Source organism: Myxocyprinus asiaticus, chromosome 9 (assembly GCF_019703515.2).
Source record: "Myxocyprinus asiaticus isolate MX2 ecotype Aquarium Trade chromosome 9, UBuf_Myxa_2, whole genome shotgun sequence".
Taxonomy (NCBI): domain Eukaryota; kingdom Metazoa; phylum Chordata; class Actinopteri; order Cypriniformes; family Catostomidae; genus Myxocyprinus; species Myxocyprinus asiaticus.
The window spans coordinates 48,934,904-48,955,679 of record NC_059352.1 but is presented as its reverse complement, the minus strand read 5'-3'; the positions used below and the strand labels follow the sequence as shown (position 1 = coordinate 48,955,679).

Sequence of the window (20,776 nt, the reverse complement as noted above, 5' to 3'; positions counted from 1 at the left end):
ACAGTGTTGTTGTTTATTTACTTGTAAAGGTTCAGAAAGTGTTTAAAATGCTTTAGGACACTTAAAAAATTAATAAGTTTCTTACCTTAAGAGTTTTTAATGTTTGTGTTTGCCTTCTTTTCAGGGAAACATAAAAAGGAAGACTGTTTGAAAAGAGATCCTTGATGTATAGCAAATGCAGAAAACGTATACTAGTACATAATTTAGGCCTCTTGCTTTGTAATAACAGTGAATAATGCAATACTCAGACATGCCATTTCAACCTCCTGTTGTGTTGACTAATGCTCAAATCCAAGACTTTGTTTCTGAGCCAGAGAGCTTTCATGTGAACCAAAGGATGACAAAGTGGCATTCAGATGTAGAGTTACGATGCTTTAGAAGGGTTATTTTGGCGGAAGAAACTGAGAACGTGGTAGAATAAAGCAGAGTTGACCCTGTCACAGTCCAAAGAGCCTCAGTGTTCATGTTTTTTTTTAGGCGTTTCTTCAGCTTTGGACACTTTTAGCCCTGTAAACTTCAAGAAAGTAGTTATACACTCTTCACACTCTCACTAGTTTACTTAATGTGTCTGTTAACAGTGCCCAACAATGTTTATACATGCACCACAGGAATATATATATATTTATTTATTTTTGAAAATCATGAAAATTCCAACCTAGTCTCATAGAACTTATTTTAACGTGCCGAATTTACGTTTCATCACAGTTTCCTGGTGAAATTAACACGAGGCGCTACAACAACTGTACGTTTTTTTAAATTTCACACAAATCACAAGTACAACGGATACATTTGACTTTATAAAGACTTGTTTTTCAGTATTACTCACACACTGCTGTTATGATATCAAAATGAACATTTTAACGCTTGTATTGCAGAGTCATACATTTACACACTTATTCCATCATAATTAGCTTGCGCAGTAGCTCACCTGATAAGTATTGGACTTTGGACTTAGGAGATCGCAGTTCAAGACCAGCCAAGCAATTGAGCTGACACGTGAGACAAAAGTCTCATAGAAGCAACACTAGATGACGTGCTTGCTTCAGAAAATGTGCTATTCATTTCGCATTTTGTTTTTGGACACTGTCGGTTAGATTTAGGTACTGGTTAAGGGTAACGATGTCTGTTTTGTGTCTACCTCCATTTGATTTTATGTTAGGGAGGTATGTTTTACTCATTAAAACCTCCATCTAATATTCACCTTAAAAACCTCATCTAATTACGACAGCATTTCACTCGCTTTTGGCGAGACATTTCACTGGGAAACTGCAGCAAAACGTGTAATAAGGCACGTGATTTCATTTTGCAACCGTGTTGCCACAGTCACGTAATTTATGATATCAGGCTGCAAAATTCCCACCACAGTGTCGATTCCAGCACATTTCAAATTCTATATTGTGTTTAATACAATTCTGTGGTGGAAATGATGCTGATGGAAATGACATTGTTAACGTTTTTGAAATAAAATGGCCAACTCCTTTGTCTTGCTAAGGCTAATTTCATAGCTAACATTTTATGTATCCTAAATACTCAAAATTAAATAATATTTTCACACTTTTTGCATAATTTGACACATTTAAACCTTGATTGGAAATGATGCCCAATAAAAATATTCTGCTCTCAAGTGATATTTACCTTGACTTGATTAACAAGTGCAATAAGTTTTCCAAGTTTAATATTGAAAGTCTGGGTCTGGAACAAAGCTAAAACAGTAAAATCTAGACATAAAATGCATTTGAAAAGTACCAAAAATAAATGATGATGGTCTGATAAACAAAGTTTCTATCTCAGTTTTAATGTGACCATTATATAACAAAAAGGAAAGAGTGTTTTTTTGGGGGGGGCCCATCTGGTAGCCCATCCGCCTCAATGTTCAATATGTTGTGTGTTCAGAAATGCTTTTCTGCACAGCACTGTTGTAACGCATGTTTATTTGGGTTACTGTCACCTTCCTGTCAGCTTGGACCAGTCTGGCCATTCTCCTCTGTCATTCAGAACTGCCGCTCACTGGATGTTTTTTGTTTTTCCGCACCATTCTCTTTGTATTCTAGAGACTGTTGTGTGTGAAAATCCCAGGAGATCAGCAGTTACAGAAATAATCAAACCAGCCCATCTGGCACCAACAATCATGCCACGGTCCAAATCACTGAGATCACATTTTTCCCCATTCTGATGGTTGATGTGAACATTAACTGAAGCTCCATATCTGCGTGATTTTATACAATACACTGCTGCCATAAGATTGGCTGATTAGATAATCGCATGAATAAGTAGATGTACAGGTGTTCCTAATAAAGTGGCCGATAAGTGTATATATATATATATAGATTATAACCATTTGGGACATGAGCGTTGGTTGATATTTCAATGGAAAACAAGCTTTTACAAATAATTTTAATAATTATTAAATTAGTAAAAAGAATTAAATGAGTTGAATTAAATTTAATACATTTATAAATTGTTATAAATGTATTTATAATTTATTTTAAAATGTATTTTGCATGAACACTGAACAGAGTCAAATCCTAATGCATGAATTTAGGATCCTGGTATTTACTGTATATCAATAGTAAGTAATGGGGACACACATCATATTCATATGGCACTGTTTTCCGACAACATGACATCAAAATTGACCATATTTAGAAATAAATGTCTCTGGTCACGATATTTAATGTCCCTGAAATGACTTTTTGTTTCTGTTGATGTAACAAAAACCACACAGGTGAGAAAAATAAAATCATCCAATCATTTGTTAGCCCACTTTTCACAGTCTAATCAAACTCAGGAATTTGTCATATTATGGAATCTCTCCTGTCCTATCCTTTGTAAGTGACAGATATCACAGTCCCTCCTCATCTTCTCTCTGCAGGTACAAGTGCCTTCAGCTGCCCCAACACTACAAGTTAGTTTTGATCTTGTGTTGCTGTGTGATCTTTGACTACCTCCCCACTTCCCTCCCACCTGTCCATCAAGACCAAAGCCATCCACTCCACCACACTGGCTGCTCTCAGCTTTACCATCTCTCATGACCTCTCCACAGACTGTCCATCTAAAAAAAACGCTAAAACATTCCTTACAGCAGATAAGGATTGTGGGAAATATAATAAACGTTTGTTTGTTTTTTATCAGAAATACGTGCTCAGGTCGTTGTCCTTCTGTGTTTGATTTCAGTTACATGCCATTATGGTTGTATCAGGACAGCTAATGTCACCTTGACCAGCCAATGAGCATGTCCATTCACTGCCGACATCACTGCTGCTAGTCTTAGCACATAGCATCTTGCTATAAGCTTTGTGCTCTCTCTCTTTTTCCAACAATCTCTATCTCTCTCTTTTTCATGCTACCTCACTGCACAAACATTTCTCTGAGTTTACCCATCTTCAGAAAATACAAAAACTGTGTGAGCTGGACTGTGTTTGTTCCTCACAATTCAGCCAACCAAAACAAAACAAGGCAATAAAAATATCTGTTATCACTTCATTCTGTCTCTTTTGTTCCCTGCAGGAATGCGGGAACACCCTCCAGTTTCCGTATGTGCTTTGGCTGACCACATCGAGCGGCTAAAAGCCAATGATGGCCTGCTTTTCTCACAAGAATATGAGGTAATGTGTCTGAACTGAAGTGAGGTGTATCAGAAATCCAAAGTTTGGGTGATAGTTCACCCAAAAATGGAAATTCTGTCATTTATTTTTCATGTTTGGGTGAACTATTCCTTGCACTAATCCTAAAGAGAAATATTCTCCTGCACTGCATGGTGTAAAAGCCACTAAGGGATTATTGCTTGTTGACGTCCTACAAACATCAGAGATTTGCATGAAATATTTTGTTTCTACAATGTTAAATTAGGACAATGAGAGGAGGAGAGCACATCTATTATAAATTACTTCTACAGCTGCAAAACAGTGCAAATGTGTTTTGTGCTACATCTGACCTACATCTACACGCCTACAACTTTTAAATTATAGGACAGAAGACTGAAAAAAGGGTGAAGTGGTGTGCAAGGTTGAAGGGAAGTTTAAAAAACAGACATTTAAAATAGCTACGTCTCCACTTACAGTTAGGACATGGTGATAAGAGTTCTTTAATACTGTTAAAACATATATAATAGATTCAATTTAGTTAAATATGATAAAGCGACAAGCGATAAAAAGTATCTCTGACATGTTAATTTGAGTTCTTGTCCTAACTAGCAGCTACGAGTGGCTGGACATTTTCTTGATTATTTGGGTTCTATTTCTGCAGCATTTTCCACTTTCGCTGCTTGCTCTGGACAAGAACTGCCCACTTAGACATAAAGAGACTGTTTGAACAACATGTAAAGCAACCATTTTTACATTGTGGCGATATTTTTGCTAAATGGTATTACCTAGTTCCTTACAGGTCCCTTATTGGTGAAATGTCCACTGTTTGGCGCTAAAAGCGAGTTAAATGTTCCCCCAAACAGATGAGGTTTTTAAGGTTAATTATCTATTGAGGTTTAAATCAACAAAACCGACCTCCCTACACTAAACCTTAAACCAAAACCTAACCGATAGTGTCATAAATGCAAATGTGAGATGAAAAACACAACAGCGTCATTTTGTGGTGCTTCTATGACACTTTTGGCTCACGTGTCGACTCAAATGCTCTTCAGGTCCTTTGCATCGTAAGTGCAATGCTCTATCAGTTGAGCTACCACGCAATTTAATTGGGATAGAACAAGCTTGTTAATGTAGTTGGTTATGTAATGCAAACGTTAAAATAAGTCATGCGCTATAGTACAAGTGTTAAGATCTCATTGTGTGAAGAACAGGGTGAAAAGTAAGTGTTTTAATTGTTTTACTTGTGATTTGTGTGAAAGTGAATAAAAGTAATTGCTGCTGTAGCAATTCTAGTATTCATTTCAGCAAAAAACAAAAAAAAAACATCTGCAAAACGTACGTCACATAAAAATAATTTTTGCAAAAAATATAGATACAGTAATAAAAGAATCTCTGCACACACACACACACACACACACACACACAAAACAGCGCTTCCATGAGAAAATTATGGAGAAAGGACCTCTTAATGCTATTCGATGTACAAAAATACCTCAGATAGGACCTGTGATAGAAATCAAATATTTTTCAGCCTATGTAAGGTGCAGTTTAATTACCACAGAAGTACGTCAAGCCTTAACTATCACCAAAACGCAGAATGAGACGTTTTTGTCTGCAAGCGCTTTTCATGGTGAGTTCAAAGCGGTGCTTGATTCTGGCGTTGACGCTCTGACGCGAATCATGAATGCAGCTTCACGATTGCTGTAACAAAGCAGATAGCCACAGTCTACAGGCAGATTAATATTGTGATTTAATGCACATTGCAATGAAAATGCAAACTATGTGGGGACTAGTTCTTTCAGTTAGTCAAACTCCCACTTAGACTTAGCGAAACGTTTAATGTTACTTGAATTGGTGATATTTTAGTGCATTTCTATCTTTATACTGTGGAAGGCTTTGTTTGGAAAATGTTAATAAAGTATTCTATTGGTACATATTGTTTTGTTTTCTTTCCTAAGATGGAAATAAATGCATTTTGACAGAAGAAGAAGAAGTATATATAGTGTTAAATTTCAGCACTTTCAAAATCTGCAATTAATCGCGATTCTTCTTCTTTCGGCTGCTACCATTAGGGGTCGCCACAGCGGACCATCTGTGATCCACATGTTTGACTTGGCACAGGTTTTATGGATGCCCCTTTATGGATGACGCAACTCCCAGTGGCTGGGGGACTGATTAATCAATTAATTACGATTATTTGAATCGCATAATTTGAATTGAATCGACTGACAGTACTAGTTAAAATGAACATCAACTTTTAAAAACATGTCTCGAGACACCTGCTCTATTCTGTTCTGTTCGTTGCACTACGTGTAGCTTTTTTTATAGCTTTTTTGCCAGTCTGAACGGCCCCTAGTTGTGCTGTTTCAGCCTTATCTGAATGTGTTTACCTTATCGATTTCTAAAAGATTGCATGAACATGTCTGTTTTTGAAGTGTTTGTCAGTATCTCAAATGCAGTGTGAATCTCGTCAACGAGACCTCTGGTGCAAATGTTTGTCGATGAAGGGTTTTGAAGTGAATGAACAGGTGAACTTGAACTAAGTTACACATGCTAGTCAGAATGCATAACTTGCGTTGTCAATACAGCGCCACATGTAACGCAATATCCTAAACTGTCTAAACATTAGAAATTCACAACAGAGTAACTTCTTAAAGTAGCTTATACTTTAGTATGTTCAGTTTTCCCATGTTGTGTAATCTTACATATGAAACATATTCATATGTAATACATTTGATACATGTTTAAATAATTGTATGAAGTTTTAAAAATACATTTTTTACAATACAAAAATTATATGCCATTTAAGTCAGAGTAAAATGAATATGACATGATGAAATATTGACTAAATTTAAAGTACTTTTTCATCAAAAGACAGAAATTATGACCAAAATAAAAAAAAAAAAACTGCTCAAATGTACTGACATAACACTATATCCAAGTGCACTGGCAAGGACACAACACTGTAATTTACACATGCATAAACACAACAGCCTTCACATATTCAGGCTAACACACACACACAGTCACATCAGCATCCTCGGCAGTAGCCAGATCGCCAGAGCTTGAAATTAAATCTTGAGAACGACTCTATTAAGAGTGTAGAGAGTATGAGAGTCACCTGCTTTATTAGACGGCTAATCCTGCAGTGTGTGTGTGTGTGTGTGTGTGTGTGTGTGTGTGTGTGTGTTTATGGGGGTGGTGCTCTGCTGCCTACTTGAATTGTTATTGCGTGGTGGCCAGCTCTTCTAAGTGCTTAAACAATCAAGTTTTTAATATAGACATCAAATACTCAGGGAGCAACTGTGATCTAATCAAACACCAGATGACTTTCATTAATCTGCAATACCAAACAAGTTAACAGGATAAAGAGATACAAATGGGCTCAAGGGGAGGGGATTGTATTCAAAGATAGAGAGATGTTTTAGATGTACTGTAGGTAAATCAAATGAAACAGTAGAGACCGTCTTAGGTGTGATGTCTTTCTCTCTCTATGTGAGGAAGGCACAGGGTTTTATCTTTATTATTTTGGTCCATTACCCCAAAGTGTATAATGAAGACGCTCTGTGCCATGACTACAGCCCATTATAATTAAAACAGGACATATCTACATCAATCATAACGCACACCAGAAACTGACTGTGTCCCGGTGCAGTCTTCAGTAAGTAAAACAGTAACAAATTCAAAACACAATTGAACAAAACTAGATAGCTCCCATTATATTCAACAGTGCTGTCTACACTTTATATATATATATATATATATATATATTCAAATATAATGTGTGAAGTGTAATAAAATCATGGATTATACTGTGCTGCGACACGACTAAGAAGTTGTAATATTGGATATAGCTTTACACAGATAAGGTTAGTAAGTGATTTTTTCACACTAAAGTGTACTTATTTATGATTATTATTTCTCATATGTATGCTGTTCTGAAAGTTTAAGACTTATGTGCATGTTTAACCTATTGTGTTCAGAATCTTCATGCACCTTTTTGTGGGTCAATTTTGACCCGGTGGAATTCAAGTTTATAAATCATTCATAACCTGATGGTTTTCATCTAGTCAATTATAAGTTATTAACTGTTCATACATGTAAAAAGATTGATATTTTTGGCATGTTAGCTGACAAATATAAAAGTTAATGAATTAATATGCCATTTTTTTAAATAATAAAATGTCGAAATTTTTTGACATTTCAAAATATACATTAATTACAGCAAAACCAGTGTGATACATGTGAAGATATCATTTTTATTAACATTTCTGTGAAATTGTATCTAAATATAACATAATATACAATTTATATGAACATCTAATGTGAGAATTATTAGTAATTTGAATGAATTTCCTATTTCTCATAACTGCTCAATACAACTTGGTGGTCAAAAGTTCTGAAACCAACGTATCAACTTAACATCATAAAAACAAGTGTACAACTCAAGTATACAACATTAATACTTCTTTACTATGTTTTCAAGCTAAATCTATTCAATTTACTTGCATGAACTGCCAAATGTTGATGTGTGTTTGCTGTAAGCTGGTTCGGCATCAGATGGCTGTAGAATAAAATGTGGACAATTTCCTGTTTCAAGCCCTATTTAGACTAATGAATGAACTTTTGCTCTCACTACACCCCCTTTAGACAGTAGTACCTCTCATTTAGTTTATTTGTTATGTGTGTTACATCTGTCATGTCTGTTGTGTACAGGAATGTGTGTGTGACTATGTGTATGTGTGTGTGTGTGTGTGCCAGTGAGAGACAAAAAAGTGTGTGAGAGCGTATCAGAAAGAGGCAAAATGTAAGTGAAGTGTTTAAAATCAGATTTATAGATGTGCAAAAAAATCTACATAATATCATGTGTAAAGCCACAATTGATGCCAGGGTCAAAACTGACCTGCGAACAATCTTATTTAAAAATCTGGAATAAATATATATATATATATATATATATATATATATATATATATATATATATATATATATATTATGTGTATTTTGATAGTCTTAACAATGTCACAAAATTTGTTTCCCATACTAAACTATTATTTAAAAATGATCTACCTCTCCCGGGTCAAAAATGACCTGAATGCAATAGGAGGGTTCATTTCAATTTGTATTATTACTGTCTTTGCCAGCGATCAGTACAGTCCTCAATAGTGCACAACAACAAACAAAAGCACAAAGACAAAGATCAAGTTCTGTGATGTATTTGTCATTATTCATGAGCAGTTCTTCGCAATCCATGTGTCGGCTGAGAGTATATCAGCCCCCGTTTGCTGCATATGATCTGTTTAGCAAAATGTAATTGCCCTTATAATGAAATGAACATGCCACCGCCCAAATGGACACATTTTGCCTCCTTAAAAGCATTAACATTCCTATGTTTCATATAGTTCAGTGTGTAATCCGTTTTTGTTCATTATAAAAATGCTGCTGGAAAACACCATCTCACAAAGAGCCGCAGTAATGGCATGCAGAGAGACTAGAGAACAGACGTACAGAATATACATCTCACCCCGATTACCCTTTATCACATAACTATGGTAACAGCAGTGTAGGCTCTTTAGGGAGGTCTCTTAAGCGCTGTGGCGATTCACGATGCCGTGATTGTGCAGGTAGCAGTTGGCAGTTTGTTAAAATACTTTCTCCTGTCCCAGTTTAATGACAAGTAAGCCATTTAGGGGTCGACTTCCTGAACGCAGTAACTGTGTATTTTGTCAAACTTAAGTTAAACCAAAATCGAGTCTCTAAGACTATGATCTGTCCTGTGACAGACAGGTTTGACTCAGTTATGCTTAGTTTCAGAGAAAAGAGAGTAAGACTATTTTATAATCCACATTTGGCTGGACAAATTTTGAATTGTTTTTGTTCATTAATCTTAGTTAATGTTAATTTCAACATATACTAACACTTTTTTTAAATCAAAAGTTGTATATGTTAACACTAGTTAATGCACTATGAACTTACATGAACTAACAGTAAACAATTGTATATTATTAACTATAATGAACAAAGATTAATTAACCACATTATAGCGACCATGAGGAGGTTACCCCATGTGACTCTACCCTCCCTAGCAACCGGGCCAATTTGGTTGCTTAGGAGACCTGGCTGGAGTCACTCAGCATGCCCTGGGATGCGAACTAGCGAACTCCAGGGGTGGTAGCCAGCGTCTTTTACCACTGAGCTACCCAGGCCCCACTCTCTGGACATTTTTGACTTTAAGTCTCAGAAAAAATATCCAAATGACTCTGAACTCTCAAATTCAAAGCATGTTCATCAATCATTTTGTGTGAATGCCATTTTAGATCCGGACAAAAAATTAGCATCACGTCATTGACCTAAGTATAATTTTTCAGTGATATTGGTCTAGTTTTTTTTAACTATATTTCTCATATTTTGTCTCTCTACTTGCAGTCTATTGAACCTGGTCAACAGTTCACCTGGGAGAACTCCAACTTAGAGGTTAACAAGCCCAAGAACCGCTATGCAAACGTCATCGCCTACGACCACTCCAGAGTCGTGCTGACACCCGTTGATGGTTAGTCCAAAAAATAAAGAGAAACTTACCTGTTATATGTGATGCATGTTCAGTAAGCAGTGTGATAATGAGTGTTAACACTGCACTGGTGACCTGCAGGTGTACCAGGAAGTGACTACATCAATGCTAACTACATCGATGGCTATCGCAAGCAGAACGCGTACATCGCCACTCAGGGTCCTCTGCCCGAGACACTCAGTGACTTCTGGAGGATGGTGTGGGAGCAAAGAACCAACACCATAGTCATGATGACCAGACTGGAGGAGAAGAGCAGGGTGAGAGTTGTGTTGTCTTGTGCAAAAAAACAATTCCATACTTGGTATTTCTGTCTTGTTTTCTAGTAAGAATATCTAAACATCCTTAAAACAAGATAAGCTTGCTTGAGAAGCAAAATTGCACAATATTAAGACTTGTTTTCAGAGAAATCTTACAAAATTTTGTGATGTTTATGCATATTAAACAAGACAGAACCATTTGCCAATGGGCTATTTGATGTTTAAAACACAGCTATGTATAGCGGGATAATGAGCCAATTATATTTCACTGTGGGTGGGGCTATATATATACACAATGAATATATATGTTAAAATATTCAGTACTCCAACAACCCTCATATGCACATATGAACACACACCCTATCCTTGGACAACACAAAGGCAGTGACTGTTAGCATCCTCACAGGTTTATTGATCAGGAAGTGATGTGTGTTTGTGAGAGAAAGGCGTTGTATATTCGCTCACCTACTGGGTTACCAGATGGTAAAGATGGTCAATCTGTTTTTACTCCACACGGGCAGTCTGCATTAACACGCATGTAAATGTGATCTAAAGCAAGCTTTCTAATGGAACTGAAATATTGTACCTTGCTCTTGGAGATAATCAGATAGAAAAACATCCAATAAAGGTCTTAAGAAAGCTGTATATCATTGTTTGGACTGCACTGAAATTTTAGCCAATACTAATAGCCATTTGTAATATCTTGTTATGGTCGTTATATATTTCTGAATAATGACCGCACATCCGGAGAGAGAGTAATATTTCATTGGTCATATGGGTATTGCGATTCAACTTTTCACTTCTCGTATCACTCTGTGATCTCTACAAGTAAGCTAAAACAAATGTTTGACTCAAATCAATATTTCATGTCCATTTAATTAATTATTTGGCAAGTAGTCTTGTAACAAGCGGTATAATGAGCAGTCAGATGGTAATTCTTTTCACAATATAAACACCAACAGAACTCAGATGCAAACCGGCGGTGAAATTCAGCTGTTTCTGGAGACTCTGCAGTCTCTTTCTTCTCACATACTAGTGTAATTTCAACTCAAATTATTATTTCTTTATTTCAAAATAAAAAAATAAAAAAAGGTTATGGTTTGGGTTAGGGTTAGTCATTGGTATTTATAACTAGCTTTATATAAATATTTTATATTTTTATATTTTTTTATATAAAAAAAAAAGTCTATGTTTTGACCCATTTAGAGCTGAGTAACCGTACATGTGTGAGTGTGTTTATGTGTGTGTGAGAGCACAGATTGTACCTGTTCATTGTTTAGGAAGGACAGCAGTGTTTACGGAAGCCCAGATGGGTCGGACTCAACCCCAGGCCATTCCTCACAAACCCCTCTGTAGTGTGTGTGTGTGTGTGTGTGTGTGTGTGTGTGTGTGTGTATGTGCAGACAGGATGTGACCCGTGTGTGTTATCAGAGCCTGAGGTTCTGCCCTAGCTCTGGACACTCTGTGATGCGTAATGCCCCCATCTGCCCGAGCAGTGCCAGAGAGAGACCCCCAGGCCTGGCACCACAGCTCACATACACACACACTTAGCTGTCTCAATGGGGACATACCATAGACTTCTCTTGTTTTTATATAAGGCTCTAAACCTTAACCCTAAAAGAAAACATTCAGCATTTTTAAAATTAGATATATGCTGTCGATTTAACATGTTAATTCAGTGTGATTAATTATATCAAAAATAATGAATTAAAAAATGTACACAATTAATTCCGTTATACGGTATTTTCGACCATTGGAACAATTTTGTGAGTCTCAATCAGCAGGGGGCAGTAAGCGCAACTCCAGCTGTACAGGCAACAAACCGACAACTGATCAAAGACAGCTGGACAGAGCAGAGTGCAAAGGTTTTGAGAAGCGTTGTTTGAAGTTTCAAACTACATTTAACTTGACACAACATCCTAAAAACACGGCTAAAGATGCTGAAAACCAGTGAAATGCAACACAACCACAGTGCGATGCTCCAAAAGCATCCGTCTGATGCATGTACAGACCGAACGCAAGAACATGTACAGTGAGAAATACCCAAGTCTAAAAATTTATGAACTCAATTGCAAAATGGGATGTTGTGGATTGTAGGCCACTGATAGACTTAATATTTTGACTTCTAAAGCCACTTTGTGTATTGTCCAATCAATGCCTCACTCGTCTGCCACAATAATGTAATGTCTTTGAATTATCTGAACTATTATATTTATTGTATATATTAGGCCTGTTTAACCCTTAATTGCATGGGAATTTCAACAAACACTCTTACATGTTTGTGTCTTTTGAGACCTGGCACAAATATCTATCAAACATTTATCTACAAAATGCCCAGATAGTGTACAATTTTCAAAATATTTGAATATATTTGAATTTTTCATATATAAATGAGATAATGCAATTATCTCCAAGACGCCATGGAGCATGACACTGAGCAAGACGCTCATAGGTAACAAAAACAATTGCGATTGTGTGTGATTCTTTAAAATTTTAATCTACCAACAGCAGTTGTGGGTCAAATAGGCATTTATTTGAGCAGACAATGTATGTTGTAACAATGACGATGGTCTGTGAAATTTGAAGTTCAAGACTTTTTCTATGTCCAAAATATCCAAAACAAGCTGACTTCAAAACAAGCTACTTTGTACAGGTGGTTTACCTGTGATAAATAAAACAGGGTGATGTTTATTGAATTGAAAATAATTCAAAATTGATCATCTTTGTTTCTTTAGCACTAATTTTCGTGTTCCATCGCAAACCGAGATGAAATATACTGTAAGTATCTGGATGTCAGACTATTCAAAACATGCGCATAAGGATTGGTTGTCATCACTGATAGGACTGTACTGTAGACTCACTGCGTCTCTGATCGGCCATTGCCATTTCATTGCGCAACGCACACATCTGTGATTGGTTAGAAACTCAACCGCTGCAAAAACACGTTCTAAATAGAAACCATTAACGCAACAGGTGTAGACTTAAATTGAATGCTGTAATCGTCAGTTTTCACAATTACATAATCGTGAGAGCCGTAATCATAATCGCGATTCATTTTTCGATTAATTGTGCAGCCCTACCAGTAATAGGGTACTAGTACCCTAACATGCAAAGTGAAACGGGGGAAGAGGCCAAAAAAATTACGTGTGTTTTTGTTCATTCCGCTAAATAATATTGGATTATGTACATATATCGTAAAACCAGAGGCCAGGTTCCTCTTTTTTGACTTTTTTTTAATTTTTTTATCACTAAATAACATTGAAAAAAGTTTTTTACTTTACTACAGTCACTTTAGCTTGATCACTGGGGGCTTTAAGACATTAAGACATGATTTTCTATAAAATTGCTTTGATACATGTATTGTTAAAAGTGCTATACAAATACAAATTACCAAAGTGTAGACAAACTCATTCTTCTCAAGGAAACATGAAAATTGTGAGTTTATTGATCAGTGGAAACAGGATGCACCTGAGCTCAATTTTGAGTGTCATGGCAAAGGCTGTGAATACTTATGTACATGCGATTTTTTTTTCGTTTTTTATTTTTAATAAATTTGCAAAGATTTCAAACAAACTTCTTTCACGTTGTCATTATGGGGTATTGTTTGTAGAATTTTGAGGAAAATAATGAATTTAATCCATTTTGGAATAAGGCTGTAACATAACAAAATGTGGAAAAAGTGAAGCACTGTGAATACTTTCCGGATGCACTGTATATATATATATATATATATATATATATATATATATATATATATATATATATATATATATATATATATATATATATATATATATATATATATATATATATATATTTATACACTCACCAGCCACTTTATTAGGTACACCTGTACATCTGCTTATTCATGTGATTATCTAATCAGCCAATCTTGTGGCTGCAGTGCATAAAGTCATGCAGATATGGGTCAGGAGCTTCAGTTAATGTTCACATCAACCATCAGAATGGGGAAAAAATGTGATCTCAGTGATTTGGACTGTGGCATGATTGTTGGTGCCAGATGGGCTGGTTTGAGTATTTCTGTAACTGCTGATCTCCTGGGATTTTCACACACAACAGTCTCTAGAGTGTAAAGAGAATGGTGCGAAAAACAAAAAACATTCAGAGAATGGCAGTTCTGTGAGCGAAAACGGATTGTTAATGACAGAGGTCAGAGGAGAATGGCCAGACTGGTCCAAGCTGACAGGAAGGTGACAGTAACCCAAATAAACATGCGTTACAACAGTGCTGTGCAGAAAAGCATTTCTGAACACACAACATATTGAACATTGAGGCGGATGGGCTACAGCAGCAGAAGACCCCTCCGGATACCACTACTCTCAACTCACAACAGGAAACTGAGGCTGCAGTGGGCACAGGCTCACCAAAACTGGACGGTAGATGATTGGAAAAACATCACCTGCTCTGACAACTCTGGATTTCTGCTGAGGTACACAAATGGTAGACCCACTGCAGCCCCAGTTTTCTGTTCTTGGCTGATAGAAATGGAACCCAACATGGTCTTCTGCTGTAGTAGCCCATCCGCCTCAGTTTTCGACATGTGCATTCTGAGATGCTATTCTGCTCATTACAATTGTACAGCGCTGTTATCTGAGTTACTGTAGCCTTTCTGTCAGCTCGAACCAGTCTGGCCATTCTCCTCTGACCTCTGTCATTAACAAGCCATTTTCGTCCACAGAACTGCCGCTCACTGGAGGTTTTTTTTCCGCACCTTTCTCTTTATACTCTAGAGACTGTTGTGCGTGAAAATCCCAGGAGATCAGCAGTTACAGAAATACTCAAACCAGCCCATCTGGCACCAACAATCATGCCATGGTCTAAATCACTGAGATCACATTTTTTCCCCATTCTGATGGTTGATGTGAACATTAACTGAAGCTCCTGACCTGTATCTGTATGATTTCATACATTACACTGCTGCTACATGATTGGCTGATTAGATAATCGCATGAATAAGTAGATGTACAGGTGTTCCTAATAAAGTGGCTGGTGAATGTATATATATATATATATATATATATATATATATATATATATATATATATATATATATATATGTATTACAGAATCTCATTTTGGGATGTCCTTATTTGGAAAAATAATAAAATAAAATGTGTAGATAGAAAGAAAGAAAGAAAGAATTTATTTTCCAATTGAGAACATCCTTAAGAGACTCTATGCTGAGTCTCTCTCGTACATTAGCTGCAGTCTCAATAGCAAACCAGTTATAGATGTTGTGATGCATCACAATGTATAAATCATGACACATGTATCACAGTGTGTATCTTATCTTTAAATTTTTTGTGTGTTCCTCGTTATAGGTGAAATGTGATCAGTACTGGCCGAGTCGTGGGACGGAAACATATGGTATGATTCAGGTGTCCATGCTGGACACAGTGGAGTTAGCCACCTACAGCGTCAGAACATTCGCCCTGTATAAGGTCAGAGTCACTTTCATTATCACAGAGTCAAAGAGAATTGGGTTGTTTTTTAGCGTATGGGGTATTCTACGCTTTTGTATCATTTTATTTCCATTTCCATTTTTCGCTATGTCAAGGTTTTTTGCACCAATAACGGTCAATTTAGTTTTTCATTACCATTACCATTATCCATCTCTCTCTGGTCCTTTGAATTAAACAGGCTGTTTTTCCTACTGTAGCTTTAAGATTTCTAAATGTTAAATACTTTAAGTTTCTAAATGACCCCTGTTATGATTGGCTAACCTTTTCGCATATGAATAGGCAGTGTATAATATAAATGAAAGCAGTTGTAAGTTGTATGTCACAATCATAATGATCTCTAAATTACTAGTGTTTGCAGCTTATTTTCAATAAAATAGGGTGGACTGTAGAGTAAGCTTTGCATTGTGAATTTTGCCTATGTAGTACATAAACAAATTTCAAAAGAGCAACGAAAACATTTTGTCCATTATAAGACCCCATAATTGTGTTCTAACAGAACGGATCCAGTGAGAAACGGGAAGTTCGACAGTTCCAGTTCATGGCCTGGCCGGATCACGGAGTTCCCGAATACCCCACACCGATTTTAGCCTTTCTACGTAGAGTCAAGGCCTGCAACCCACTAGACGCAGGACCCATGGTGGTACACTGCAGGTATAACTTCATGTTAACTCACTTATCAGTTAGCGTGTGCATGTGTCTGTGGACGCACACTGTAAAAAATTAAAAATTGGCATTATTTTGAAAATATTCAGCATCCATTTATCTTAATCACAATAATTAGTCATTTTTACTTTTTTATTCTTCTTTTTTACACGAATTTTTGTCATTTTAGTGGGTTTACATATTTTAGAGTACACTCTAAATGTGAGTCTTCCCTTTTGTTTCTCCATGGCAGTGCTGGTGTAGGTCGGACAGGCTGCTTTATCGTAATAGAGGCCATGCTAGAGCGCATGAAACACGAGAAGTCTGTGGATATCTATGGTCATGTGACCTGCATGCGTGCTCAGAGGAACTATATGGTGCAGACTGAAGATCAGTACATCTTCATCCATGAAGCTTTGCTGGAGGCCGCCACCTGCGGGAACACAGAAGTCCCTGCACGGAGCCTGTACACGCATATCCAAAAACTCACGCAGGTGCCACCTGGAGACACCGTCACCGCCATGGAGCTAGAGTTTAAGGTCAGAACACACACACATTATTATATACACTTACATTTTGTGCATAGCACCTCTTAACAAGGTTACAATGTGAAGTTATGTTACTTTCCTCACTAAAAGCAAAACACTGTAAGAAGCAAAAACACCACTACCAATCTGAACATATTTGGTTTTAATATATTTACGCTGCATCTTAACTGAATCTTTAACGACATGACAAAAGTAATGTTGTTTTAGTTGTGAACTTGCAGTCTGAATTCAGTGTGATGAGAAAGGAAGACTTAGCGTATATGAAATAATACAAAGACAACACAACTTTCTATTGCGTTGTCTTCTCTGGTTGCATGCAACAGCAAACATGCAGCAGGGCAAGTTTAGTCCAGTTCATGAACAATTGACTCTTATGAGCTGGTTGTTTTTAATGAATCGGTCGAAAGGACTCACAAATCGGTCTCAAATCGGTGAGTTATCAGATTGAATCTAACAATTCACTGAACTGGTCTGAGCAGTTCAATAGCAATTCTATTACTTTTGTCATGTCAACTTAAAATTTACTCTTACTGCATTGTGTTCTTAAGACTCGAAAGACTTAAATCTGTGTGACTACTGACTTTAAAGACACATATGTTAAAATAAATAGTACTTTAAAAAAAGACTACAAAAATTTTACATTGTGTTACATACGAAAGTTCAATGAATGTGAATGTTAAAGTCAGAAATTACACCGACACACATTTTTATTGTTTGGTAAAATTGTACTTTTAAACGTTAACAAAAAAGGTTACGTATTAATAAATGGTACTTTAAAAAGAATTACTACAAAAATGTTACAAATGCGTTACATAGGGGCTTGGGTAGCTCAGTGAGTATTGACGCTGACTACCACCCATGGAGTAGCGAGTTCGAATCCAGGGCGTGCTGAGTGACTCCAGCCAGGCCTCTTAAGCAACCAAATTGGCCCGGTTGCTAGGGAGGGTAGAGTCACATGGGGTAACCTTGTCGTGGTCACGATTAGTGGTTCTCGCTCTCAATGGGGCATGTGGTAAGTTGTGTGTGGATCGCGGAGAGTAGCATGAGCCTCCACATGCTGTGAGTCTCCGCGGTGTCATGCACAACGAGCCACGTGATAAGATGCGCGGATTGACTGTCTCAGAATCGGAGGCAACTGAGACTTGTCCTCCGCCACCCGGATTGAGGTGAGTAACCGCGCCACCACGAGGACCTACTAAGTAGTGGGAATTGGGCATTCCAAATTGGGGAGAAAAAGGTGATAAAAAAAAACAAAAAAACAAATGTGTTACATATGAAAGTGAATCGAATATGAATGCTAAAATGGTACTTTAAAACATAAAAAAAGTTACATTTTTGGAACGTTTTTAAAAAAAACGTGTCAGTGTAATTACTGAATGTATGTTCAACGTAATAAATGGTGCTTCAGTTAATAAAGGTTACCAACATTTTTTACTTTTTAACAAAAATATGTGTCAGTGTAATTACGGACTTTAGTAGTAAAAGATTCTCATTTGTATGTTTAACACTTTGTAATTAATGGTACTTTAATTAAAAATGTTTCCTCAAAAGTACTAATGGAATTGTTCCATTGTTACTGGTTATGCTAGATTAGATTTTTTCAATAATTATAATAATATATAATAATAGTACACTGTAACAAGAACAAGAAAAACTGCTGATTGCCAGAGAGAAGACGTGTACTTTAAAATTCTTAGCAGAAACCTTCTTGCCAAAGTAAGGAAGAAAGAAGGTGCACATTGTTTCCAAATGACAATTTCTTGAACCGTAAACTGGGAGCTGAATGAGAAGCCGACAGTCAGTATCTGCGTTCTAGCTGCTGTATCCATGAAAATGCTCCTAAGCCTCTTGCTGCACGTCTGGGCTTTAAACACAGCAGCTGTCCTGAGGGATGCTTCACAGCCCAGGTGATGAGGATCAGAGATGTTCTGACTGCAAGATCATTAGAGATCCATACAGGGTGTAATCAGGATTTTGATGCTTGATGTTGCGCAAATTTGTTTCAGCAGCAGTTTGTGAAACTTACACAGGCTTTTGTGCTGCATGACAATAATTTGATCCATTAGTAGAACATGCAAAAGGGCCAGTGCTTTGAGAACCGTGTTTAGACAGGTTTGGGTTTCCCTGCTGTTATTCTCATGATTCCGTGTTCTGGAGTCTTATTTGAAGATTGAGAACAAAGCCACTCAAAACTCCTCATTCTCTGCCAAAGAAACGCGTCAAATGTTGACAAAGGAAACTCTTACAAAAGCTCTCGCGTAAGTGGCTAGTTGACAGGAAATACTTTTGGAAAGTCCTGTGGTGTGACATGCTTTCTATCTAAAACTCTTTTATTTAAATATCATTGAACTTATTCTTTAATAATGATGTGCTTGCAGCTGTTACTATGGTGGCCCAGGGGTGCACAACACAACCAAATTTAGTCACTACACAAAAAAATTAAGCCACAACACAAAATAAAGACAGCACACAACAAAAAAGCCACAACCCAACAAAATGAAGACACAACACAATGAAACAGTCACAACACAACAAAATTAAGCAGCAACACAACAGTTATGACATAACACAACGAAACAGCCACAACCCAACAAAATGAAGACACAACACAATGAAAGAGCCACAACACAACAAAATTAAGACACAACACAATGAAACAGTCACAACACAACTAAATTAAGATGCAACGAAACAGTCACAGCACAAAAACATTAAGACACAACACAATGAAACAGTCACAACACAACAAAATTAAGCAGCAACACAACAGTTATGACATAACACAACAAAAATGCCACAACCCAACAAAATGAAGACACAACACAATGAAAGAGCCACAACACAACAAAATTAACACACAACACAATGAAACAGTCACAACACAACAAAATTAAGACACAACACAATGAAAGAGCCACAACACAACAAAATTAAGACACAACACAATGAAACAGTCACAACACAACTAAATTAAGATGCAACGAAACAGTCACAGCACAAAAACATTAAGACACAACACAATGAAATGGTCACAACACAATGAAATGGTCACAACACAACAAAATTATGCAGCAACTCAAAATTAAGACTAAACACAACACATTTAAGACACAACACAATGAAAAAGCCACAACACAATTCGATGATTTGCTTATGTTTTCCTCTTTTGTAAGTCGCTTTGGATAAAAGCATCTGCCAAATGAATAAATGTAAATGTAAACACAACAAAACTAAAACGCAACAAAGTTATGACATACCACAATGAAAGAGCCACAACACAACAAAATTTAGCAGCAACACAACAAAATTAAGACATAATGCAATGAAATAGCCACAAAAAAATTTTTAAAAAATAAGACGCAATGCAAAATTAAGACTCAATACCGTAAAAAGCCACAACACAAAAAAAATAAAATAAGACACAACACAATGAAAAAGCCAAAACACAACATAATTGAGCAGCAACACAACAAAGTTATGACATAACACAACGAAAAAGTCACAACACAACAAAATTAAGACACAACACAAAATTAAGACACAACACAATGAAAATGTCACAACACAACAATTATTAGAAAAGAGAAGGCTTAATTTCGTTATGTTGTGGCTTAATGTCATTGTGTTTTAGTTTAATGTTGTTGTGTTTTGACTTTTCTGTTAAGTTGTGCCTTAATTTCATTGTGTTATGGTT

General features: G+C 36.6%; 1 protein-coding gene across 1 annotated transcript in view; it reads left to right on the top strand.

The window, feature by feature from the left end:
- The window catches only part of LOC127445891 (receptor-type tyrosine-protein phosphatase F-like), a 346,333-nt gene that overhangs the window by 304,442 nt on the left and 21,115 nt on the right, over window positions 1-20,776 (top strand). The window contains exons 23-29 of the mRNA XM_051706359.1: window positions 2,873-2,905; window positions 3,508-3,605; window positions 10,011-10,134; window positions 10,234-10,409; window positions 15,752-15,871; window positions 16,389-16,543; window positions 16,788-17,073. Coding sequence (XP_051562319.1) covers window positions 2,873-2,905; window positions 3,508-3,605; window positions 10,011-10,134; window positions 10,234-10,409; window positions 15,752-15,871; window positions 16,389-16,543; window positions 16,788-17,073 — 992 coding nt within the window. The remainder of the gene's footprint in view (window positions 1-2,872; window positions 2,906-3,507; window positions 3,606-10,010; window positions 10,135-10,233; window positions 10,410-15,751; window positions 15,872-16,388; window positions 16,544-16,787; window positions 17,074-20,776) is intronic.